Source organism: Chelonoidis abingdonii, chromosome 6 (assembly GCF_003597395.2).
Source record: "Chelonoidis abingdonii isolate Lonesome George chromosome 6, CheloAbing_2.0, whole genome shotgun sequence".
Lineage (NCBI taxonomy): Eukaryota > Metazoa > Chordata > Testudines > Testudinidae > Chelonoidis > Chelonoidis abingdonii.
Genome location: NC_133774.1, coordinates 75,074,497 through 75,099,341, shown reverse-complemented (window position 1 = coordinate 75,099,341; position 24,845 = coordinate 75,074,497). Strand labels below are relative to the sequence as shown.

At 40.3% G+C, this 24,845-nt stretch overlaps 1 protein-coding gene across 1 annotated transcript in view; it reads right to left on the bottom strand.

The window, feature by feature from the left end:
• COMMD10 (COMM domain containing 10) overlaps positions 1–12,747 on the bottom strand; it is a 170,834-nt gene extending 158,087 nt beyond the window's left edge. Inside the window, exons 1-3 of the mRNA XM_075067168.1 lie at positions 12,654–12,747; positions 11,872–11,962; positions 8,310–8,420 (exon numbers count right to left, since the gene is read on the bottom strand). Coding sequence (XP_074923269.1) covers positions 8,310–8,420; positions 11,872–11,962; positions 12,654–12,685 — 234 coding nt within the window. The 5' untranslated portion in view covers positions 12,686–12,747. The remainder of the gene's footprint in view (positions 1–8,309; positions 8,421–11,871; positions 11,963–12,653) is intronic.
• Between the last annotated feature and the right edge of the window lie 12,098 nt (positions 12,748–24,845).

The window sequence follows — 24,845 nt, the reverse complement described above, 5'->3', positions numbered from 1 at the left end:
TAGAGGTATATAAATCATGAGGGATCGGAGAAGTGACTAAGGTAAGAGTAATTTATTTTTCATAATATAAGACTATGGGGCCACCCAATAAAAATTAATGGGCAGCAGGTTTAAAACAAATACAAGGAAGTTCTTCTTCACACAGCACTCATCAGCTTGTGGAACTCCTTGCCTGAGATGGAGGTTGTGAAGGTCTAGGACTAATAAGCCGCGGTTAAAAGGTAGAACTAGATACATTCATGGAGGTTAATTCTATTACATGGCTATTAGCCCGTATGGTCAGAGGAATTGGTGTCCCTGCCTTTGTTTGTCACGAGGGTGGAGATGAGATGGGCAGAGAGAAGATTCACTTATCATTATGGTTCACTCCCTCTGGGGCACTGGCATTGGGACAGTGTCGGCAGACAGGATACTGGCCTGGCTGGACTTTGGTCTATCAGTATGACCATCTTTGTTCTTACACACCGTGCAAAAGCTGAGTTCTCTGCCTTTAGAAAATTAGACCCTTAATCCTGCTTCTAGTCTCTACTCTTTCCATTGCCCATTCTTTTGTCCCAAAATTGGATTTACTGTGGAGGAAGTTAAAATTTGTGACCATAACCAATACCACTGACAGGAATGAATGTATTAAGTATTCTTTAATGAATTAGTTTGTGTATTATATTTTTTTTTTACTACTATACCATAAAAAAAATAAAAATTACTGAATGATCAACTGTTATCTAAGACAGAAAAGCACAGAAGCCAAGACTAGTTTTCTCCCAGAAATTAAGACATAGATAGACAACCATTTACACATACTTAATCATGGTATCTTGTAACATAGAGCCATCCCACATATTAACTTACTACTGAGCAAAAAGTTCATTGTAGAGTTCTTTTAAGTCACGGAAGTATGAACTTACACCTGATCAAAAGCATTGTAGTTCAGATCTACAACCAGAGAAGATAGTGGAACAACACACACGACAGCATTATTAAAGCTCACTTTTTTAACATAGAGGAAAGAAGGCAAAACAATGATTTAAGCTAATGTCACCTCTCATACTACTTACTTAAATTAACACAATTAATTTAAGGACCCAATATACTGTGCATTTATATCTCTTTCATTGTCATTCATCAATTGTCACTTCCTTGTTACAAGGATGATACTACAACCAATTCTTGGGTTTAAATCACAGTATTCTCACAATCAGGCACTAGACCCACTCATGTACATCCCAAACACTGTTGTCATAAATATATATACTGCAGAATTTCCATATATGGTTCTTATGTAAAATGTCTGACCGCAAGGGTACCAAAAAATCAATTGTGTAGTGTTATCATACATAGTATGTGTGCTGATATCTTAGGAGACAAGTGCATAAATCCATCTATGTACCTAGACAAAGGAAATTCAATTGCGATATGGATACAGCTGCATATCATCAATAGGAGCTTTACTGGATTTCTGAATTTAACACCAGATTATACAACATAACTTTAGTGATATTAACAGTGAGTACAGAGATATTATAAAAGTGTCAAACTTATGACTACCATTATATATAAATTTTCCTTTTGATTTTTTTATTGGTTGATCAACTGAATTTGTCTTACAGAACAAAAAGCGAATTATTGTATAATTTTAGTGTTGTGTCTTATGTATTTTTAATACTTAGTTCCTTAAAACTGAACAATCTGCTACCTTGTTGATGGGGCCAACATCCTCTGCCTGAACTTTTCAATTTGTATGCTGACTGCTGCGTCCATGCCACTGACAAATGGCTTCTGCTTTGTCTTGATCAGCGTGAATGCTCTCCCGGCTGCTGTTGCGAATAGCTGTTTCAGGTTATTGTAGACTGCCTGCTATATCAGAAAACAAGTTTAATCCATTTTGGCATGCACTTTAGTATTGATTAAGAAAAGCACTTTTTTAACATAGGATGTTCTTTCTCTATTAGAAGTCTAAATGGTTCGGGTTTTTTCAGCTTACATAAAGTACTCTGATTATGACCAAACAAAGTATGTGTTACATGATTACTATGACCCTGGAGCCCCTTAATGCCAGTTGACAAAGCCAGCCACACAGTATCTCACATCAGGCCTGACCCACTCATTACATCCAACACACTGTTGTCATAATATTATCTGCAGTGTATCATATATGGTATCTTATGTAAACTGCTGACCCGCAGGTACCAAAAATCATTGTGTGGTATACATACATGTATGTGTGCTGTATTTAGGAGGCAGTGCATAAATCCAGCTTGTCCTAGACAAAGGAATGTGTATTTACCTGTCTGACTGGCTTGCTTCCAGGCAAAGGGCAACTGAAGTATATTTACATTAAAGTGAACAAAGCCATCAAGCTAACAAGGAGGGGAGAAGACAGTCCTGTGCAGCTGCAAGCCCCACGCCAGAGCCTGGCAGCTGTGCCACAACGCTGTCAAGACCGACTGGTGAAGGCCATCACCTCACACCTGGGTGAGATCGCAGTCAACTGCACCATCCCCGACACCGACAGCCTGCTGTGCCCAGACATCGTTGTCACGGACGAGGAGCGGGAAAAGATCATCCTCGTCGACGTGACGATCCCGTTCGAGAACAGGACTGCAGCATTCCGCGAAACCTGAGCCCGTAAACTGGAAAAATATGCCCCCCTGGCTGACACCTTGCGGACAAGGGGCTACGAGGTTTACACTGACGCCCTGATCGTCGGGGCGCTGGGTGCCTGGGACCCCTGTAATGAACGTGTACTTAGGGCCTGTGGGGTGGGCCATCACTACGCGCGGCTCATGAGACGTTTGATGGTCTCGGACACTATCCAATGGTCTAGAGACATTTACACAGAGCACATCACCGGCCACCGCCAATACCAGGAGTGAGCTGGCGTGGCTTCGTGCACCCACGGGGGAGTAGACCTATAAACCCCCCCTACTAAACTATATCCCCTGAGCCCTGAACCCACCAAACTGAATTCCACCATGTGAGGGTCATCCTGTCCCCATTACCCGGCCCGCTTACTTATACCCATGACTGCGTGTAACCCATTGTATGAGTGATGCACCCTCACTGCTTCCTTACTGTATCTTGACCCCACCCACCGTACACCCCGCACTGGGGACATTGCAGACTGTATATATTATGTGCTAACCAATATCCAGATACTAGCGTCCCCCTATACTCTGTATGTTACCCCTGATGACCAATAACTGATGTTTCAAACTCTCTGTATCATCTTTATTTAAATATTCTCTAATAAACTTTTAATCACATCTGGGGGACAGAATCTGCAGCCCAGTATGCCTTCCTGGCTCTTGAGGCAGAGAAAATGGACATTGGAAAATATAAGGAGAGCAAAAAGCCATTGGAGTTATCTTTCTCTTTGGGGACACAAGGTACAGTACCCTCTGAGCCTGTGAAAATTGGATCACCTACTTCAGAGGCTAAGGATGTTGGTAACTTGATGGAAGTAACAAAATTGCTTAGGTAAATAGTGTAACTTGCTAAAATTAAGTTTTAGTCACTAGAAAACATGGTTTATTTTGTTTTGCTTGTAAGCAAACCTGTGTCTGTCTCTTGCTTTGCATCACTTAAAACTCTGTTCTTTGTTAATAAAATTATTCTTGTTTTATTATAAAACCATCTCATTGCTGTGTATTAAAGTGAAGTGTGAGTCTTCAGCTACCCTAACCAGGTGATGCATTCTGTTTCTTTGGAGGCAGAAAACAATTACTATGAGTGTCCAGTGAGAGGGAATGGACACTGCAAGGAGACATCTCTGGGGGAATTCAAGTTCACTGATTGTTACCTACAAGGTAAGGTTTGGACTGGCAGAGCCTTGAAGAGTTTGCTGGCTAGGCAGACAGGCTGGTGTGCCAGGGAGCTGACAGACAGCTTGGCAGCAGCAAAGCTCTCACTCTTTTTGGGGCTGAGGGATAACACATTAGAGCTCAGTTCTGGTTGTCTTGAGCAGAACGTCACAATGATATTTTTTCAAAACTATTATTCAAAACTTATTTTCCATGCAGAAGTTACAATGGCCAACGTATCTTTCCATCCATTAAAAATAAGTGTTCTATTCTTTATGGCCTAGTATATCACCTTGGCACTTCTTCATGGAAACAAAAAAGACAGTGAAGCCAAAAACCATTTTTAACATTTTTTGTCTCTTTCCCAAACTGACCTTTTCGTAAGATTTTATTATTTTTTATATGAGTAAAGCACAATCCAGCACAGAAGCATTTTGACTGAGTTTATTTACTGACAAAAATATTCACACTTTCTGTAAGAACGATATTAAACACTTGGATTAGAGATGTAATTTAGACAATATGTATGCAAAACATGGAACCAAACTGCAGCCCCAAGTCTGAAAATTCTTACTCATAAAAGTAGTCCCACTTAAATGGGATTACTCGTGTGAATAAAAAGACTGATTACATAAGCACATTAGAACACAAGAACGGCCATACTGGTCAGACCAAAGGTCCATCTAGACCAGTATCCTGTCTTCTGACAGTGGCCAATACGAGGTGCCCCAAAGGGAATGAACAGAATAGGTAATCATCAAGTGATCTATTTCCTGTCAGCCACTCCCAGCTTCTGGCAAACAGAGACTAGGGACACCATTCCTGCCCATCCTGGCTAATAGCCATTGATGGACCTATCCTCCATGAACTTATCTAGTTCTTTTTTGAACCCTGTTATAGTCTTGGCCTTCATAACATCCCCTGGCAAGGAATTCCACAGGTTGACTGTGTTGTGTAAAAAAAATACAGTCTTATTTGTTTTAAATCTGCTGCCTATTAATTTCATTTAGTGACCCCTAGTTCTTGTTATGAGAAGGAGTAAATAACATTTCCTTATTTACTTTCTCCACACTAGTCATGATTTTTATAGACCTCTATCATATCTGCCCTTAGTGTCTTTTCCAAAGCCCCAGTCTTATTAATCTCCCCTCATATGGAAGCCGTTCCATACCTCTAATGATTTTTGTTGCCTTTTCTGAACCTTTTCCAATTCCAATATATCTTTTTTGATATGGGGCGACCTCATCTGCACGCAGTATTCAAGAGGTGGGTGTACCATGGATTTATATAGAGGCAACACGATATTCTCTGTCTTATTCTCTATCCCTTTCCTAATGTTTCCCAACATTTTGTTCGCTTTTTTGACTGCCACTGCACATTGAGTGGATGTTTTCAGAGAACTATCCACAATAACTTCAAGATCTCTTTCTTGAGTGGCAACAGCTAATTTAGAGCCTATCATTTTATATGTACAATTTGGATTATTTTTTCCAATGTGCACTACTTTGTATTTATCAACATTGAATTTCATCTGCCATTTTGTTGCCCAGTCACCCAATTTTGTGAGATCCTTTTATAGCTCTTCGCAGTCTGTCTGTATCATCTTCAAATTTTGCCACCTCCCTATTTACCCCCTGTCATAAATAGATAGGTAAGGTAAGGGTGAAGTTTCTTTTACCTGGAAAGGGTAACCAAACACCTGACCAGAGGACCAATCAGAGAACTGGATTGTTTAAAGTCAGGGGCGGGAATTTGTATACTCGGGGTCTTTGGTTTTCTCGGCTGTGAGTAAACAAGGTTTCCGCCTAACTCCTTCGTATTTCAGAATATTACCAAAAGTTCTATGATACAAAGGAAACCCAAAGCAATGTCGCTTATTGGAGCTTGTGTGTTGTACGAATAAGATTGTGGATGCTGTGTCTTTGTTGTTTCTCGGCTGTGTTAGACAAGCTTCCTCCTAACTGCATCTTTCTCCAAGTGTTTCCTACACATCTGTGAGTACAAAGGAACCCCAAGGCATTACGGCTAGAGGAGCGTTTGGTGAGGGTATCTTACATGTCTGTGATGTTGGACTGAGTGTTAATGGGACTATCTTTTAAAATCAGACTGTTGTCTTCATATTTCTAAAGCAAGATGCCTATAATTGAGTTCTTAATGCTCCAAGATTATTGTTTGTAATATTTTCTTTCTTTTTTTATAATAAATTCTCTTTATAAACGTGTGAATTTCTTTCCCTATCGAGGCAAGGGAAGGGAAACAGCCAGAGCTAGGGGACTATTTCTATTGCTTTCAGGAAGAGCGGCTAGGGGAAATGTAAAAAGAAAGTCACCTCTGTACAGGTAATTCTCCCTCACAGAACACAGGCAGCGGAAGGAGAAAGCAAGTGTGGCATTTTGCATCTCAATTGTCTCGAAGGGTATTGAGAACGTTATCTAACTTGGGAAGCAAGAACCGGTTCTGCAAGCCTGGACAGGAGGGGGGAAGGGGTTTTCTCCCATGCTGTTTAGCATCCAATGGATTTTGAAATCTGGTGTGTCCCCCCAAGGAGGGATTGGGGACACCAAGAGAGAAAGGGGGATCAGGCCTCATCAATTCCTGATCTGGGGTGGCAGCGAGAATATCCCAAGCTGGTGAGTGAGCTGGGAAGTTCAGGTAAGCCCCCAGATTTTGGACCTAAAGTCAGGTCTGGACAGAAGCTATTACACCACCCCCTTTTTCCAGATTCACATTCTATGACATGTTAATGAAGACAGGGCCAATTACCAGGCCCGAGGCTTACACCACTATACCTCTCTCCATTCTGAAAACTGACATATTTATTCCTACTTTTGATTCTCTATCTATTAATCAGTTATAATCACAGGAGGACCTTCCCTCTTATCCCATCACAGCATATTTGCTTAAGAGTCTTTGATGAGGGGACCCTGTCAAAGGCTTTCTGAAAATCCTTAAGTACACTATACCACTGGATCCCCCTTGTCCACATGCTCGTTGACCTCGTCATAGAATTCTAGTAGATTGGTGAGGCATGATTTCCCCTTACAAAAAAAATTATGTTTATCTATGTGTCTGACAATTTTGTTCTTTACTATAGTTTCAGCCAGTTTGCCCAGTATTGAAGTCAGGCTTACTGGCCTATAACTGTCAGGATCACCTCTGGAGCCCTTTTTAAAAATTGGCATCACATTAGCTATCCTCCAGTCATTTGGTACAGAAGCTGATTTCAATGATAGGTTACATACTACAGTTAGTAGTTCTTAATTTTCACATTTGAGTTCCTTCAGAACTCTTAGGTGAATAAACAGAAATAAGTAATCGGGAACAGATGATAGTTTATCAATTTGTTCCAAAACCTCCTCTAATGACATCTCAAATCTGGGACAGGTGCTCAGATTTGTCACCTAAAAAGAATGGCTCAGGTTTGGGACTCTCCTTCACATCCTCAGCCGTGAAGACCAATGCAAAGAATTAATTTAGTTTCTCCAGAATGGCCGTATCATCCTTGAGGGCTTCTTTAGCATCTCAATCGTCCAGTGGCCCCACTGGTTGTTTAGCAGGCTTCCTGCTTCTGATGAACTTGAAAAAAAAAGAATTGCTATTGCATTCTGAGTCTTTGGCTAGCTAGTCATCAAATTCTTTTTTGGCCTTCCTAATTATATTTTTACATTTCATTTCCCAGAGTTTATGCTTCTTTCTATTTTCCTCACTTGGATTTAACTTCCACTTTTTACGTAACGGCTTACATGATTGATATCTTAAGTAATAAAGCTATTGCAGAGTAACTTTGTACAATATTATGAAATATTTATCTAAAACATCATCAAGGAGGAAATGTTTCTCAGTTTTGCAAGGGGGTTTTATTGTTATTGTTTAAATATTGTATGCTCCACTTTAAAGTATGTCAATGTATTTAGTGGCTTAGATTTTTTGCCACCCACAACAGCAAATGTTGCTGGCGCCCCCACAAGAGCTGAGTTTCCAAAAAATTAAAAAAATTAAAAAAAAAAAAGCTTGAAGTGATGTGTCATGCCTCAGGAAGTTGGGGCTCAGGGCCTCTAAGACTGGCTCTGGCACTTGGAGCCAGATTCTGATAGTCTTGATACATAGCACCTTATTCCATGAGTTCTCCCATTCACTTCAACAGAAACAGGGATGTATCTGTGAAGCTTGATACTGCTCAGTGTGAGTGAGATGATCACAGGCTGGTGCTCAGAGATGTGTTGGTAAGTACAGGATACAGACTGAAGGCAAGCTTCTACCCCCGTTTAGTCACATTAAGTAGAACCTTGCTCCTCAAGTACAACCCTAACTTCAATGAGACTACTTGCCAAGTAAGATACTATGCAACACTAGTAAAGAAGGCAGAATCAAACCTTGAATAAATAAATAGCAAGACTGTGATATTTGTTTTCAGGAAGTGTCTATTTTAACTTGCTCTGTATAGTAATTTTTCTACCAAGCAAGCATTAGTTTCAAATATTTAAAGATTCATACTAATAAAAATGGTACCTGTTCCAAAATAAATGATATAGTTTCAAGGACTAAATGAAGATCTTGCTTCTCCACTGAAAATGCAGCTTGCAGTTTTTCTTCCTCCTCTTCACTGAAACTGCTCTCAGCCTGAAGTATAAAAATGGGTTTATTCCTAGTATTCCATCTGCCATTCTCCAAAAGGCAAGCTTAGTTAAAACATTAAAGAGCCGGGGGGGGGGGTTGTTTCTTTTTCCTCTCCCATTTAAAAACAAACAAACCTTGTCAGAGCAAAAAATATATCAGGATACCAAGGACCTGACCAAAAACCCACTGACTTCAGTGAGTCGCTCCATTGCTTTTAATGGGCTTTTGTTCAGGCTTTATGAAATATGCATACAAGTGCACACTTTTCTTTCTGTATATAAAAAACATGTTTGAAATTACCATGTAAAAAACTCGTCTTTTGACCATATTTGATAATATGCATTATGCGGAAAAAGTTACATATTTATACTTGACAATACAAACCAGTGAAAACACTGTAATGCGTACTGGCTGGACTAGAAATAAAAGCACCAAAGAGAAGGCAAAGATGTAGTGCAGATATATATGCTTCTCTTGGTTTGCTATTGACATTCCTCTGGCCTGAACACAGCCTATTTTCTTCTAAAAGACTCAATAATAAAGGTCTATTTGGGGAAATTTCGAAAACCACATACAAAAAGTCAAAAAATTTACAACATGTCGTATTAAAGATCACTGAATGGACAATCTTACTAACGTACTGAATGTTTAAACATAATGCAAATATTGTCATCTGTTAAAACAGAATGTTCTATGTTTTAGACATCAAACAACATAGTGAGGCCAATTAGCAATCCAGTAACTGGACAGCTACTCAAAAAAAGCAATTGAGCTGTCAGAGCAAAGATGATGTAATTATAAGAAGACCTGAATGGTCAAAATATTTGAATCTCTAACCAGAATGCAAAAATGAAAATGTTAGTTTAATCTTTGTATGCAGTGTTGTTGTAGCCACATGGGTCCCAGGGTATTAAAGAGACACAGTGGGTGAGGTAATACCTTTCATTGGACCAACTTCTGTCAGTGAGATAGACAAACTTTCAAGTTTACACGGAACTCTTCTTCAGTCCTGAAGAAGAGCTCTGTGTAACCTTGAAAGCCTGTCTCAGTTTAATCTTTAGCTTTCAGAAGGAAATATGCAGCTTTAAGTATCTTCTCTAACACAACGAAATTTATTTAAAATTTCCACCAATTCAGTGCTCCCTACAGTTAGACAACTCATGGCTCATGAAACTGGTAATGTAATACAGAGTCTTCCACCCAAATCATTCATTCACATCCAGCGCAGGCCAATAGTCACCAAAAATTATTATGCTATATAATGGTAATTTAATAGGGTAGGTGACATTAAGTGAATGGCTCTTTCCCCCTGTTAGTGGGTGAATATCTTCATTCATAAATAAATCACAGCTACTGTTATCAGACTCTCGTTAGCAATTTCATCAGAAAAATCAATAATTGAATCAAAGAGATGAAACAACCCTCATATTCCTAGAGGTGGTCCCACTAGAGCGTAGTTTGAACAATACAGGTAAATTTGTATTATTATTATTTTTAGCCACACTGTGCTGTCCTATGTCTAGACTTCAATTTCCAATGCTATCAGTTTGGCACCTTCTATAATTCTAAATTCTTAAAGAAAAATAAATAAATAATACAAGTTTGCATCCATCAAACACTGATACAATGACTAGGGGAAGTTGGAAACAAATGAGCAAATATGTACCCATGCACCTGGAGGGCAAGACCAAGATTCCATTACTATTGTTCTCACTATTATATATTGTGCTTTTCTGTTCTCTTATAACAAAAATTAATAAAAGACTTGTCTCTAATCTAATTAATCTAGTTACTAGTCTTCCTTTTCCATTTTATATAGGTCACAAATGCAGATTGTGCATAGGCTTGATTCTATTCAATCTGACTCATCCAGATTCATCCATTCCTGGCATGTACACAGAGGCACATTTTTTGATTAAATATTGTACAAAACCTAACTTAGGATCAAAAGAAATATTTCATAAAGTCAAAAGAAAACTTCCAACAAAAACAGCATTTGTTTGGATTTAAACATTTTCCTCTAGCTTTCCATTGGAGCACTTTTCTGATTCATTAGTGCCAGAAAGTCAATCTAACACCAGACATAAACAGAAGTGACTACTACTGAGTATTCATTCTATTTTCATTACCCAAACTGCAAGAAATGAAACACAGGCAGCCAGCATAAATGGTGAATAATTAATTATGGGCTTTATTCTCACCTCTAACATCACAAGGGCGTAAGAGGGGAAAGCCAGCTCCATCCTTCCTTCCAAACCAATGGAAGCTCAACAGTGGTCCAGATCCACAAATAAACAAGGCAGGGTCAAGAGGCTGCAGAACCCATATTCACTTAAATACATTAGGCAATCCTGTGAAACCTACTGCAGAATCTACAATACCTTGGGGTTCCCTGGGAAGGCAGATGGCTGGGTGAGAGGGATTCTTCTTGACTTTGGAAGATCCCTCCAGATTCACATTTTGTAACCCCCAGGGATTTACCCCGGAGGGGCAAGGGTGGGGTATGTACAATAAAAAGGAAACTTGTGCCTCCCAATGGAAGAATTCCAAGGAAAAAGTTTCATTACATGACATTTTCACCCTCCTATGCAAAATTAACATGAATAGAGGAGATCAGGAACGCAGATTTTAAAAATACCTTCAGTTTTAATAATCCTGAGTGTTAGTACAGGTTAGAACCACTGTTTTAAAATATTATTTGAAACCAGTGTTTCCTTTGAAAATATGCTTTCTTGACATCTCTTGCTTGACAATATTTCATAACTTTTTTTCAAAGGTTAAGGGTCACAATTGCTCAGTTTTGCTTCATAATTCTTACAGGCCAGAGGACACACATGTTGATATACTTGTCAAACAAAAAAGTGACTATCTCCATCATACAGAATAGTACAATAACAATCATGACATCCTTTACCAATAAAAAGAAGAAGAGCTTCTGCAGATTATTGTATTATAGAGTTGATCAATATCACATTTCATAATGATTTTTGTTCATAAATTGGCAGATTTCTGGGGTTTCATCCGTGGTATTGTACAGGGTCTGTAAACACTGACATGATTTAGGATTTTAGGTATAATTTATGATTTGTAAATTAAAATTTGTAGCAACTGCATCTTTATATAAATATTGGATCTTGATGGCTCTTTGTGTCCAGTCTTTCCTTTATGCTTCTACCAAACAAAGGTTCTATTTTATTAGATCTTTATGCTTCATCTTGCATACTGAGCAAGCAAGTAATGTCAAATCACAGAAAAAATATACTTATTTCCCCCCCACAGATAAAGTGCATGTGTATGTTAAACATGCACGACAAAATCTAAAGATGTAAGAAAACAGTATCTTATGACCTGATTCAAAAAAGTATAAAATACACAGTAACTGACATACGCATTATAGAGTTTCAAAATATATTAAAAAGTGAGGGGTAAGGGGTTATTGTTAAACTATACAAACCTTTAGATGAAGCTTTTGAAGGATGCGGGAGAGTAATCTAGGAAATCTGCCTGGGTCTATCATGTTAATGAGCAACACTGCTTTTTTAATGCTAAATAAAATGAAAGAGATCAGGTAAGTTTCCTAATGTAAACATATTGGCTTTAAACAATGTAGTACAAATATTTTTGTTTTCTAATGTTTCACACACAAAGCACACTAGTGCTACTGGTTTCTAACTTAAATGAATTTGATTCTTGATACTTCAAACACAATTTATAAAAATTATAAAAATTCACTGAGAGAGAAACAGAACCAGTGTCCAAGTACTGTAAGGATCAAAATAGAAATAGTTCCACCCTCCAATTAAACGAGGCAGAGTTGATGCCCTGGGTGGTTCAGCCCAGTTCACTGTATGATATTGACATGGTCTCACTGTTCCAATAGTGGAGACACCCACATGCTGGAAACTTCAAGAGGCACAATACTGACTCACTGGGGAGACAGGCCCCGTGCCCCGGTACACTGGGGAATTTGGGTCCCAGCCCAGATGTCCCAGAGTTTGGCGGGGGGTCCCCCAGCCCCGGCACGCTGGGATGTCGGGGGGAGGGGGGCTGGGGTCCCGGTCCCGGCACGCTGAGGGGTTGGGGGGGCGGTCCCAGTGGCCCCGGCACGCTGGGGGGTTGGGGGCGGTCCCAGCCCCGGTGTCAGGCAGGGGCGAGCCGGTGACGCGGGTGCTCCCGGCTCCACTCTCCCCGCCGGGCCGGGGCTCCCCAGGCGCCGCTCTGCCGGGCGGTCCGTACCTGCTGCTCTCGGGGATGATGGGCGCTGCCATCCTGGCCGCCGCCGCCCGGTTCCGCCGCCAGCAACCGGCAACGGGGGTAGGCGGGGCAGACGGGAGCCCGGCAGGCTCAGTCGGCCCCGCCCCTAGTTCCGGGCGGCGCTATGGGCGGCCCTGCCTGACTGGCCTCGCTCCGCCAGTGGCTGTCCTGACTCCCTGCTCGCTGCCCGGCGGGGGCGGGGGCTGAGGCTGCTGGGAACCCGCCGCGCTGCGGATCCTGTTTAAAACGGCCGAACACTGTCCCGCAACAGGGTCTTGTGCTGTAACAGGTTGTTTTGGAGCGTAGCGTCCCGTGCTCGTGGTTGGGTGTTGGATTGCGGAGTCGGCACAGACACGTGGTAATCTGGCGTAGCAGAGCCAGTGCCAAGTGTACAGAACCTGAGAGCAGAAGGAACCGACACAGGAGGTTTAAAAATTCCATGGAAATCTGGTATTTATACAGCTCGACGCTCTTCTCACGCCTTGAATCCGGGTCCTACACTAAAGGGGAAACTGACTATAAACCAGAGGGAAATTGACTCGAGTGGTTTTCCTTGTCCAATCTGGGGGAAATGAAAACACAGCCATACATTTTCAAAGGCAATTGCATTCAAAAAATTCTTTACATTGATATCATCTAAGGCCTTGTTTAGATTAGGATTTAAAGGTGTGTTGCTAGAACATGTTATCTGACACTTTCTAACTAAAACTAATTTCCCCCTACTGTTACTCACACCTTCTTTTCAACTGTCTGAAATGGGCCACTCTCATTAACACTTCAGAAGTTATTTTTCCTCCCTTGGTATCCTGCGGTCAATTGAATTGTCTTGTTAGACTGACCTCACACTTGTTATGGCAACTCACATCTTTTCATATGCACCTCTGCCCCAATAGAACACAACCAGATATAACACAAATTCAGATATAATGGGGTAAAGCAGCAGGGAGCCCAGGGCCCTTTGAAGCACCACCTGAGCCCTGCTGCTTTACTTTGTTATATCTGAATTCATGTGGAGCCCCGGGCCCTTTAAATCACCACCCGAGCCCCCCTGCCAGAGCTCCGGTGGTGATTTAAAGGGCCCAGGGCTCCCCGCAGCGGCTGGAGCACCGCACCCTTTAAATCACTGCCGGGGCTCTTGCTGGTATGCTGTACCGGACCAAACCTCATATAACGCAGTCTCAGTTATAAGGTGGTGAGATTTTTTTGGCTCCCAAGGACCGTGTTATATCGAGGTAGAGGTGTATTTATACCTGCTCCTGTATTTTCCACTCCATGCATCTGATGAAATGTGTTCTAGTCCACGAAAGCTTATGCCCAAATAAATTTGTTGGTCTCTAAGGTGCCACAAGGATGCCTCGTTGTTTTTGCTGATACAAACTAACATGGCTACCAGTCTGAAACTTGAAAAGGCTAAGCTTCCCTCTTGACTTTATCTCAACCAGTTTCATGTTCAGCACACACTATCTATGGTAAACTTTTCAAATGTGTTAGTTAACTAAAACATTTTAACATGTTTTTATTCTAGTCTAGATACAACCAAATTCACTACCCCAGTGTGGGTGTGAAGAAGTGTCTGAGTCATCATAGTTGAAATCCTGCCATTAAAAAAAAAAAAAAAAATGGTGCTCCTTAATAGGCAGCTTTGAGGACATAAGAGGAGAGAAAGAGAAGATCATTCTCTTCTTTGGTAACTACAATCCTGTCCCTACATCATCTCTTCAATGTTCACATCAGAACCAGGCTCAACTCTTGAAATTTGAGGCTAGTGTGGAACTTTCTGTGTGCTGGCTGCTCAGCCCTCCAACTCCCATTGATCACACCAGCTTCACACCATTTTCAGACAGCACCTTTCTCCAGAGCTCAAGGCAACAAGGAGATAAGCTTCAATGAATCTAGTACTTTCCACCCGATAATCTCCATTGCATCACCTCACCCAGCACCCCTCCCAACAGTAGCAACTTCAACACCTTTCATTAGCAACAAGCCCTGTAGCACTACTTAACACAGGGGAGGGCATACTACAGCCCATGAGCCAGATCCAGCCTTTCGGGGCTTTCAGTCCAGCCCATGGGATTGCCATCCCTGTGGCGCAGCAGGGCTAAGACTGGCTCCCTACCTGCCCTGGCCCCATGTCACTTCCAGAAGCAGCCAGCACCACGTCCCTGCGGCCCCTGGGGGAGGGGAGATGGGTGGGACAGAGGGCTCGTGCACTGCTCTTGCCAGCAAGCACTGCCCCCCGCAGCTCCCATTGGCCAGGAAGGGGAACCATGGTCGATAGGAGCTTTGGGGGTGGTACCCACAGGTGAGGGAAGCATGCAGTGGAGCTGGCTGCCCTGCCCCATCCCCAGGAGCCACTGCTGGACATACTGGCCACTTCCAGGAGCGGAGTGGGGCCAGGGCAGGCAGGGAGCCTGCTTTAGCCCTGCTGCGCGCCGCTGCCATCCTGGAGCTACTCGACATTAGCAGCGCCGGGCTGGAGCCTGCACCCCACCCCCTGCCTTGAGCCCCCTCCCGCACTCCGCACCCCCTCCTGCACCCCAACCCTAACCCCCTGCCCTGAGCCCTCTCCCTTATTCCAGACCCCCTCCTACACCCTAACCCCTGCCCCGAGCCCCTAACCCCCTGCTTCACAATGCACCCCTCTTGCACCTCAACCCCCTGCTCCGAGCCCCATGCTGCACCCCGCATCTCTCCTGCACCCCAACCGTCTGCCTTGAGCCCCTTCCTGCACACCCCAACCTCCTGCCCCAGCCCTACATGCATAGCCCTGCATACAATTTCCCCACCCAACTGCGGCCCAAAAGCTTGCCCACCCTTGACCTAACATCACTATTTTACCCCCACCCAGAAACACACATGCCACCATTAAAGCAATACTTCCCAACCTACTAGCACTAAATGTATGTATGTATGTATTTTTATTTTAGGTTTATAAAATAGGCAATTGTAAAGCCTGGGTGCATTTATTATAATAAAAAAATGAAAAAGCTGAAAATAACAGTTAAACGTGGTTGAAAAGGTTTGTGAGATATTACCAGAAAGGACTTGCCAGCAAATTGTAGAGACAATGATTTCAGAAAGAAGGCTGAAGTTGTTTGGACATGCAGTGTGGATGTCAAGAAACTGTACTATTAGACAAGCCCTTGATTGGACGCCCCTTGTCGGAGGCAGAAAAGAGGAGGACAACACATGACACAGAAGAAAACCATTGAGAAAGATGCTGCTGTCATGGAAACAGACTATAACAGAGCAAAGAACATAGTATTAGACAAATGGAGGTGGAAAGATTGTGTTGTCTTGTGTCAGAAGGCACAAGAACATCTAATATATAATAAATAACAAAAGATTATGGAACTGGAGTCATGGCAAGAAACCAGGGCAGGTGCTGGAGCCAGATGGAGAGAGGTTGAGAATCCTTGGTCAAAGGAATTATTAATAATGTATGGAAAGCAACATGTTAAACATATAGAGTGAAATCCGAGCCAGGTTGAAGTCAATAGGAATTTTGCCATTGACTTCAGTGGGGCCAGGATTTCATCCATTATTTTTTAAAGGATAGTAACTATTTAAGTAAATCCTTTGTTCAGAACAGAATTCATTATATACTGCACCTCAAAAAAAAAAGTCTTGAGTAAAACCACTGACCTTACCCCAACAGAGGAATTGAATTCTAAAGTGGAGAACTCCAGAGTGAGGGAATAACAGAATTCCCACCAAATATATTAGCAGGATTTAAATCCACAATCTCCTTCATGAAAGTCAACTATTTTTTTCAAGCTATCCTATAAAAGATAATTAAATACATTTATTTAATTGCATTTATTTTTACAATTTTCATGCAACCACCAGAAGACATACAATCCCATGAATAGAGTAAAATCATATTAAAGTTGGCCAAAAAGTTAAGATTTCACACTAGCTCTACGTGACTGGAGAATCTCAAAGATCAACTATTTAAAAGGACAAGGTAGATTGGAAATCCAGCTAATTTTTTAAACAAGGATTTCAACCTAGTTCAGGTACGGCATATGCTCCACAATCTCCCTGCCAGTTCTGGGTTTACAGTTATATCTTCCTAGGTTTAAAATGTTTTTATCTCACCTATTACTGTATGAAAGACACACAAAAATAACATGAAACTGATTAGAGAGAGTAAACAGTTAAACTATTCATACACAAAGGGCTTCAAACGCACAAAGTATAACTGAAAAGAGAAAAAAATCTATTTTTCCCACAGGTCTTTCATTTATACTCATTTTAGGTATTTCATGTAACAATAATAGCTTTAAAAGTTCAGACATAAGTGGGATTTTTTAAATTGACAGTGTCCTTTGAATATGGTAGTTATTTTTCTTGGGTAGAAAAACATGATAAAAAATTGCACACCTATTCAAGTGATTTATTCATGCAATGTGATTAACAGATCTTTTCAAAACTGTTCCATCATCTAATAGTATATCGATACCATAAAATTGCCCAGCTTTGTTGCTCTAGACAAACTGCTGTAGATCTTGAAGTGACTGGGCAGTGAGGAGGCATTTTAATCCATCTACAGAAATCTTTTGCAGGATCAGGGTCCTAGGCATTATGGCTGAGATTTTAGGGAATTTAGCTAATGAACATGGGGCTTCTAAATCCCTGGAACAGCTTTTTAAATCTCAGTCTCCATGACCACCTATGCCTTACCCTTCTCAGTTGTAGAATCATATATTCTGTTCTATTGTAGGCTGTGATGCACAAATATCAATAGACCCTTAAAATACTGTTTTCCTATCATTTGCACAGAAATGTTTTACAGCCTGTTCTCTTCATTCAACTTTTCAGTTAGAATACATGCAGGAATTTCCTTTGTGATTTTTAATTTTTAAAATACTCCTACAGAAGACAGAGGAACTATACGTAATTAAACATGCTTTGAAAATGTTCATATTCATTGCTATTTCCAGCTCCAAAGTATCTTTTGGATTTGCCCCTCCCACAATTTGTTCTTCTCATTGTCATTCTGTACTCCCTCACTCCTTCTCTTTTCCTAACCCCTCATTTATCTTTCATCTCTTGCCCTCTTCTGGCATTTTTCCTTATTTCTAAAGCACAATCTTGTATCCCTTATCTTGAACACACTATGTTATCTCTTTAGTTCCAAATGTACACACATGATTATATTGAACTACTTAAAAATTGTTTTCAATATGCCATTTGTACAAGGCACCTGGTCCTAAAGGTTGACTGTGTAATCATCCTGCTACTAAGTAAAAATAAAATAATGTTTCACATGAACTTTCCCTTACAGCAACCAATTATGTAGCAAATGGTTTATGCAAAAGCATCTAGCAAACTATAAAGTTGTGAGGCAAGAGATGAGACTGAAAATAGCTACTAGGATTACCATATTGTTACGGAACACATCCAATCTTATATATTTGAAGTTCAAAATCTAGCTGGAAAAAAAAAACCTCCTGTAAAATACATCTTAAATATATCCTCATTTTGGCTGTGTACATCATAAACAAGCATTGCCATTGTTGGTTTCTGTTGATGAACTATATATTATGTATATTTTTATGGGCTAGATTCTACTACCCTTACACTGAGTTATACCCTACTCTTCGAATAATTCCACTAAACCCAATGAGACTACTTACAGAGTAAGATACTACGCACACAACATACAAGGGGGCTAGAATGTGGCCTTATGTAAACAATCATTGTGTATTTCTAGGACTACATTGTGCATCTTTTACTCATGCAGGTGCTCCCTTACTCACATGAGTAGTCCCTTACTCACATGAGTAGTCCTTTGAAATCAGTGGGACTACTCAAGTGAGTCTGTGATTCACAATGTAAGGGTTGCATAATCTAACCTATAATCAAGAGCACTATCTGCAGAGAATAATTTGTTCATAATGTGAACCTACACGTAAGACATGATCTTATGAGGGACCAAGGTCCATACACTCCCACCTGACTAGAGATGGCAGGAGTTCAGTACCATGCGGGAGCTGGCCCCAAGGGAACAATACAATTACTTTTATGGATGGAAAAAAAGGATAAAAACCTTTGCATATTTCGTGCCAAGGTCAAAATCAGAGTTGATGAAGTGCCAGTATTACATTGTAACAAATGTACAAAGGGCTGTTAGCCCAAATTCCACGCATCTACTTTCCAAGTGGAGTGAGATCAGATATGGGTTACTGAAGCATGCATAATTTATTTGAAAATGCTAAAGATTATGTCTAGTGTGCGAAAGTGAGAATCTACAGACTAAGCATTGTCTTTGTAATAAGATAAGAAATTCAACAGAACTAGGATATTACGATTCTGGTGAAACTATTTATCTAGGGCATTTCTCAAGTTCTACTGGTTTGGGGCTAGAGTCCTTAATTTGGTTTGAAAATAGTGCTTGAGCTCAGTTTTGCGCTGTTAGAGGGTCTTAAAGGGATCAAGAGAGTTGCCTGGAAAAGGCTTCAAAGCATAGTAGGTTTTTTGTTACTGCAGAGTCTGGTGAACGTTAACTATAGAGTTCATTCCTCGACAGATGCTGACATTTATAAGTTCAATAACAAGATGGATTAATTTTCCTCTAAATGATGGAGTGGATCTGACTGGCTTCTAGCCAATAAACAGACGTTTATTTTAAACCAGAAGGAATGGGTTAGTGGTCTAAGCATAGGATTGAAATATCTAGACACTCTGGAGCCACAGGTTTGAATTCTCTCAAAGCTGACAGTCCTTCATCCTTCTTAAGCACTATAAATAAATTTAGTACCATACAATTTACTGGGTGAGAATCTTTTGGACAAGACTGTAAAATTAGGCTCCAGGTGGACAGGATCATATGACACTTTTCATATAAATAGGGGAGGTCTCCATCACCTGCTGTTTTACAGTATGCCAAAGACCATTTGGCTGCTATCCTCCACTCCAGAGGTGCTGGTGTATGTAGACACTGTAATTTAAAGTATTTTTGGATCCTTTGGGTGGAACGAATTATCTAAATAATAATACTAAACTCCAGTAAATAACTTTTCACTCAGAGATCTCCAAGTGTTTAATGAAGAAAAATAAATATGAATATCTCAATTTTATAGATGGGAAAACTGAAGCACAGAGAGGTGAAGTGACTTGCCTAAGGTCATACAATGAGTCAGCAGTGTTTTTACATGAGCTATCATGAGCACACCTTTTTTTTTTATCTGCTTGTCATTTTAGACATTACTGTATTTATAAAATTCAATGTGCCAGATCTTCAGCTGGTGTAAGTCACAGCTCCATTGATTATAGTGGAGTTACAATGATTTATGCTACAGATCTGGATATGTGATTAAATAGCAGTTATCTTCAATTGCTAACTATCCTCTACTAAATCTGATGGAGTACGATGAAAATGTGAAGCTGAGACCCAAACAGAAACTGAATCACACAGTGGTTCTATTTTATTCTCCTAGTTGTCAGGACCATAAAGGTAGAATTTGCTTAGCTGCTCTTTGTGGTCATATAGAGTTTAGACAACACAATGTCCAAGCAAATGAGAATTTCAAGGAGAAAAGTCTGTGATGTGGCTGAAAAAAATCCAGGAAGCAAGACTTTGCTAGTTCAGACACATGAAGTGGACGAATGAAGGGGACCTGATGAAGACAGCGTGGCAGGAGGTGATGGTAGTAAGGAGACCCTATGGAAAGCCAAGGAAGCAATGGACAGCTAGTTGGATTGCATCAAAAAAGATGGTAAGCAAAAGGACTTTAGTACTGCCTCAGACAGACATAGATGGTGGATGCTTGCATGTTGACCTAACCCCAGGTGACAGGATAAGAAGATTGTGTGATGGTATTTTATATTAATCAGTCTATATTTTTAATGTATCTGGGTTTTCATCTTATTTTAGCCATAGTGAGAACTCTGAGGCACTAGGAACTGTCAGAAAAGCAGCTGTATGTGTACGGAATATATATGCTAAGTATAATGACGGTATAACACGTTTAACTTCTATAATTTGAAGCGCGTGAAAGAGAGAGAAAGTACGTATGTGTGGACAGACCTTCAGGGGTGGTCCAGAGATGGTCTCCCCTCCTGTATTTGTTTTGAATTAGCCTTCTAGAACAAAGCTATTCCAAAAGGCAAAATAGTTGCTGTTTAAAAATATTTTTATGAGGCAAAAAAATGATTTAGTTCTATTATGAGAAGGGGTGGTTTTGCAGGAGGCAGGAAAATTATCCAAACCGTCCCTTTAAGTTGCTGACAGATTTTAACTAAAGATCACCTGCAAGTCCCTTCTAACATGGTACTGAATATTTGACATTTAACTACACAAAGCCAATAAGCAAGTGCCTAGGTTTTGTTTCACTATTGTTACTACTTGTTTCTTACATACATCAGTCACTGAGTTTCACTATCAATAAATAATATATACTTGACAATAGTTTTGTTTTCTGCAACTGTGCTCATGTGATTTAAACTTGTGCACTGACTGCTGCTCATTCTGCATACAGGATAGAGTAGAGGGAACATTGTTTGGAAACAGGTAGAACCATCTTCAAATTGTGTTATAGTTCCCTATGTACCGTGATATTATTTTTATTACCCCTTTCCTCCCTCCCCCTTCCTTTTTATTTCTTACAACCACTTGTTGCATATTCAACTTAGACTCCAGCTCTTCAGAGCTGGAGGTGTCTTTCACTCAGTGTTTGTATATGCCCAGTAGAATAGAGTCAAAATCCATTTTAGGATTTCAAAGTGCTACTAAAAGACTAATAATGAGCCTGTAAATGGATTTCTTTGTAGATTTACATTATTCTGGTTTTTAACCACTTGCTTCAGGGATTTACTTAACAAGGGTAATCTGTGTCTAGCTGAATCTGTCCAAGAAAATGTTCATTTTCTTCCATGGCTCTGGAGCAACATTACCAGGGATGAAAATCCCAGGTTTCCGGGCTCCTCCGCTCAGGGGTAACCCAGCCATGGGGACTAATAGCAGCAATGAAACTGCCATAAATCATGTAAATTAGGGCTGTCAAGTGATTAAAAAAATTAATCGTGATTAATCACACAATTGCACTGTTAATAATAAGTGGAATTCTATTTAAATATTTTAGATGTTTTCTACATTTTCAAATATATTGATTTCAATTACAACACAGAATGCAAAGTGTAAAGTGCTCACTTTATATTTATTTTTGATTACAAGTATTTGCACTGTAAAAAAAAAACAAAATAAATAGTACTTTCCAATTCACCTAATACAAGTACTATAGTGCAATCTTTTTATCATGAAATTAAATTTTCAAATGTAGAATTATGTACAAAAATACTGCATTCAAAAATAAAATGTAAAATTTTAGAGCCTGCAAGTCCACTCAGTCCTACTTCTTGTTCAGCCAATTGCTCAAATAAGTTTGTTTACATTTGCAGGAGATAATGCTGCCCAGTTCTTGTTTTCAATGTCACCTGAAAGTGAGAACAGGGGTTTTCATGGTGCTGTTGTAATCAGCATCGCAAGATATTTATGTGCCAGATGCGCTAAAGATTCATATGTACCTTTACGCTTCAACCACCATTTCAGAGAACGGGTTCTGCTCCATAACAATCCAAAGCAGTGCAGATCAATACATGTTCATTTTCATTATCTGAGTCGGATGCCACCAGCAAAAGGCTGATTTTCTTTTTTGGTGGTTCAGGTTCTGTAGTTTCCGAATCAGAATGCTGCTCTTTTAAGACTTCTGAAAGCATGCTCCACACCTCGTCCCTCTCAGATTATGGAAGGCACTTTAGATTCTTAAACCTTGGGTTGAATGCTGTAGCTATCTTTAGAAATCTCACATTGGTACCTTTGCGTTTTGTCAAATCTGCAAAGAAGTGTTCTTAAAATGAAGAACATGTGCTGAGTCATCTGAGACTGCTATAACATGAAATATATGGCAGAATGCAGGTAAAACAGAGCAGGGGACATACAGTTCTCCCCCAAAGAGTTCAGTCACAAATTTAATTAATACCATTTTTTTTTTTTAAATGAGCGTCATCAGCATGGAAGCATGTCCTCTGGAATGGTGGCCAAAGCATGAAGGGGCCTACGAATTTTTAGCATATCTGCCACGTAAATACTTTGCAATGCCGGCTACAAAAGTGCCATGTGAGTGGACTTGTAGGCTCTAAAATTGTACATGGTTTTGTTTTTGAGTGCAGTTATGCAACCAAAAAAAAAAATCTACATTTGTAAGTTTCACTTTCATGACAAAGGGATTGCACTACAGTACTAGTTTGAGGTGAAATGAAAAATACTATTTCTTTTGTTTATTTTACAGTGCAAATATTTGTAATTAAAAATAATACACCCTTTGATTTCAATTACAACACAGAATACAATATGTATGAAAACGTAGAAAAACATCCAAAATATTTAATACATTTCAATTGGTATTTTATTGTTTAATAGTGCATTTAAAATTATGATTAATCGTGATTAATTTTTTAATCGCAATTAACTTTTTTGAGTTAATCTCATGAGTTAACAGCGATTAATCGACTGCCCTAAATGTCAATTTTAGTCAGCAGCTGCTGTGGTTCTAGGGAGCATATTTCCTTTCAATAGCACCATGTGTCAGAGTTTCCAAAATATATATTTTTTTGCCATTTCCAGTTCATGGGAAATTTCCAAAAATGTTTTATTGCAAATTGAACTAAAACCAAATTGCAAAATTTCCCACAAACTGGAAATTCCAAGTTTTGGCCAGCACTACTTATATCACCCTGTCATTGTACTATATGACCATCAACAAAGTATTAAAAATAATAATAATAATGATAATGATGATGATCTCTCTTCCTTCACATCCTGGAAGAAGAAACAGCTTGATTAGTTTATAGGAATTCTGTTGCTGTGGATGTTTCCATGTGAGAAAGAATGTTTATTTACCCTCCAGTAACTGTAGTCTTTTTGAGATATTTTGTCCATATGTATTCTAGTTCTGGTGTGCCTGTGCCCCATGCATGAGTGTGGAATTTTTTTTGAAGAGCAGTGTCTGTTGGGACCATGCCTGCAAGCTGCATGCTCTCCAGCACCCCATAACCAAGAGCATAAAGGGCCGTTCAGTTACCTTTCTAAAACAATTGATACAGACCTCCAAAGTAGCGTGGAAGGAGGGCAGGTCATGGAATACATGTGGACATCACATCTTGAAGATCCACAGTTACTGTAGGGTAAATAACCATTCCTTCAAGTGATTGTCCACATCTATTCTACTTCTAGTGACTCACAAGCACTAATCCCAATTCTTCGAGGTGGGTGGTCAGAGTCTACTGAATCAATAATTGTAAGACAGCTCTGCAAAGCAGGCATCAGTTCTGGCTCCCTCTACCAAGAAGCAAAGCTGGGCAAAGATGAATTGAACTCCAGGTAGATGATCCACAAATCTCCAGGATGGAATCCCTCTTAGTGAAACTCAGAAGCTGCTTGAGCTCTGATAGAAAGGACCCTGATCTGTGTAGGGGGGGCCCAAGTGTCCAAGGGATGAGGAAAGTGTCTGATAAGAGCCTGTGCTGGATCCCCTTTTGGAGCACACACTTGGCACTTTTTGTTTGTTTTGTGGTAAAAAGGTCTATCCTTGGGTGTCCCCACTTGGAGGAGATGTCATGTGGAACTGAATCCTTTACTGACCACTCATGATTGTCTGAGTATTGTCTGTGAGTTGATGTACTAGAGTGTTTTGCAATCCTCAAAGATGTAGGGCCACATCATCTCTCTTTGACAAGTGGAACCTTTTTCAGGAATTTTGGATGGCCCAAAGCATCTTAGAGTGTCACTGAAGTGTAAGATGTGGACAGTTCTGGAGCCAACAGCGTTTTTGTGGAGGCTAGTAATGTTGACTCTGGCTAGTTGGTTACTGCTAGGACACCTGATACCATGAATCTCATGGGTACCGAGCAGGTTGGTTCCAAAGTTGTTTCATCCACATCCAGGAACGTGATAGGGACCACAGAGGATGGAGTGCTCTAGTGTCAGTGCCAGGTGTTTTGGTGCTGGTGCATTGGCGAGGAGCCAAGAAGCTTCTTCAATTGTCACCCAGGTCATCTGGAGACCCTTTGGTGCCAAGACATCAGCAGGACCTGTTTTGGGCATGAAACTGCTTCCTGCTTTGGATCTACTCAGAGCTGAAGAGGGAGATCTGTGATTCCAATCACCCT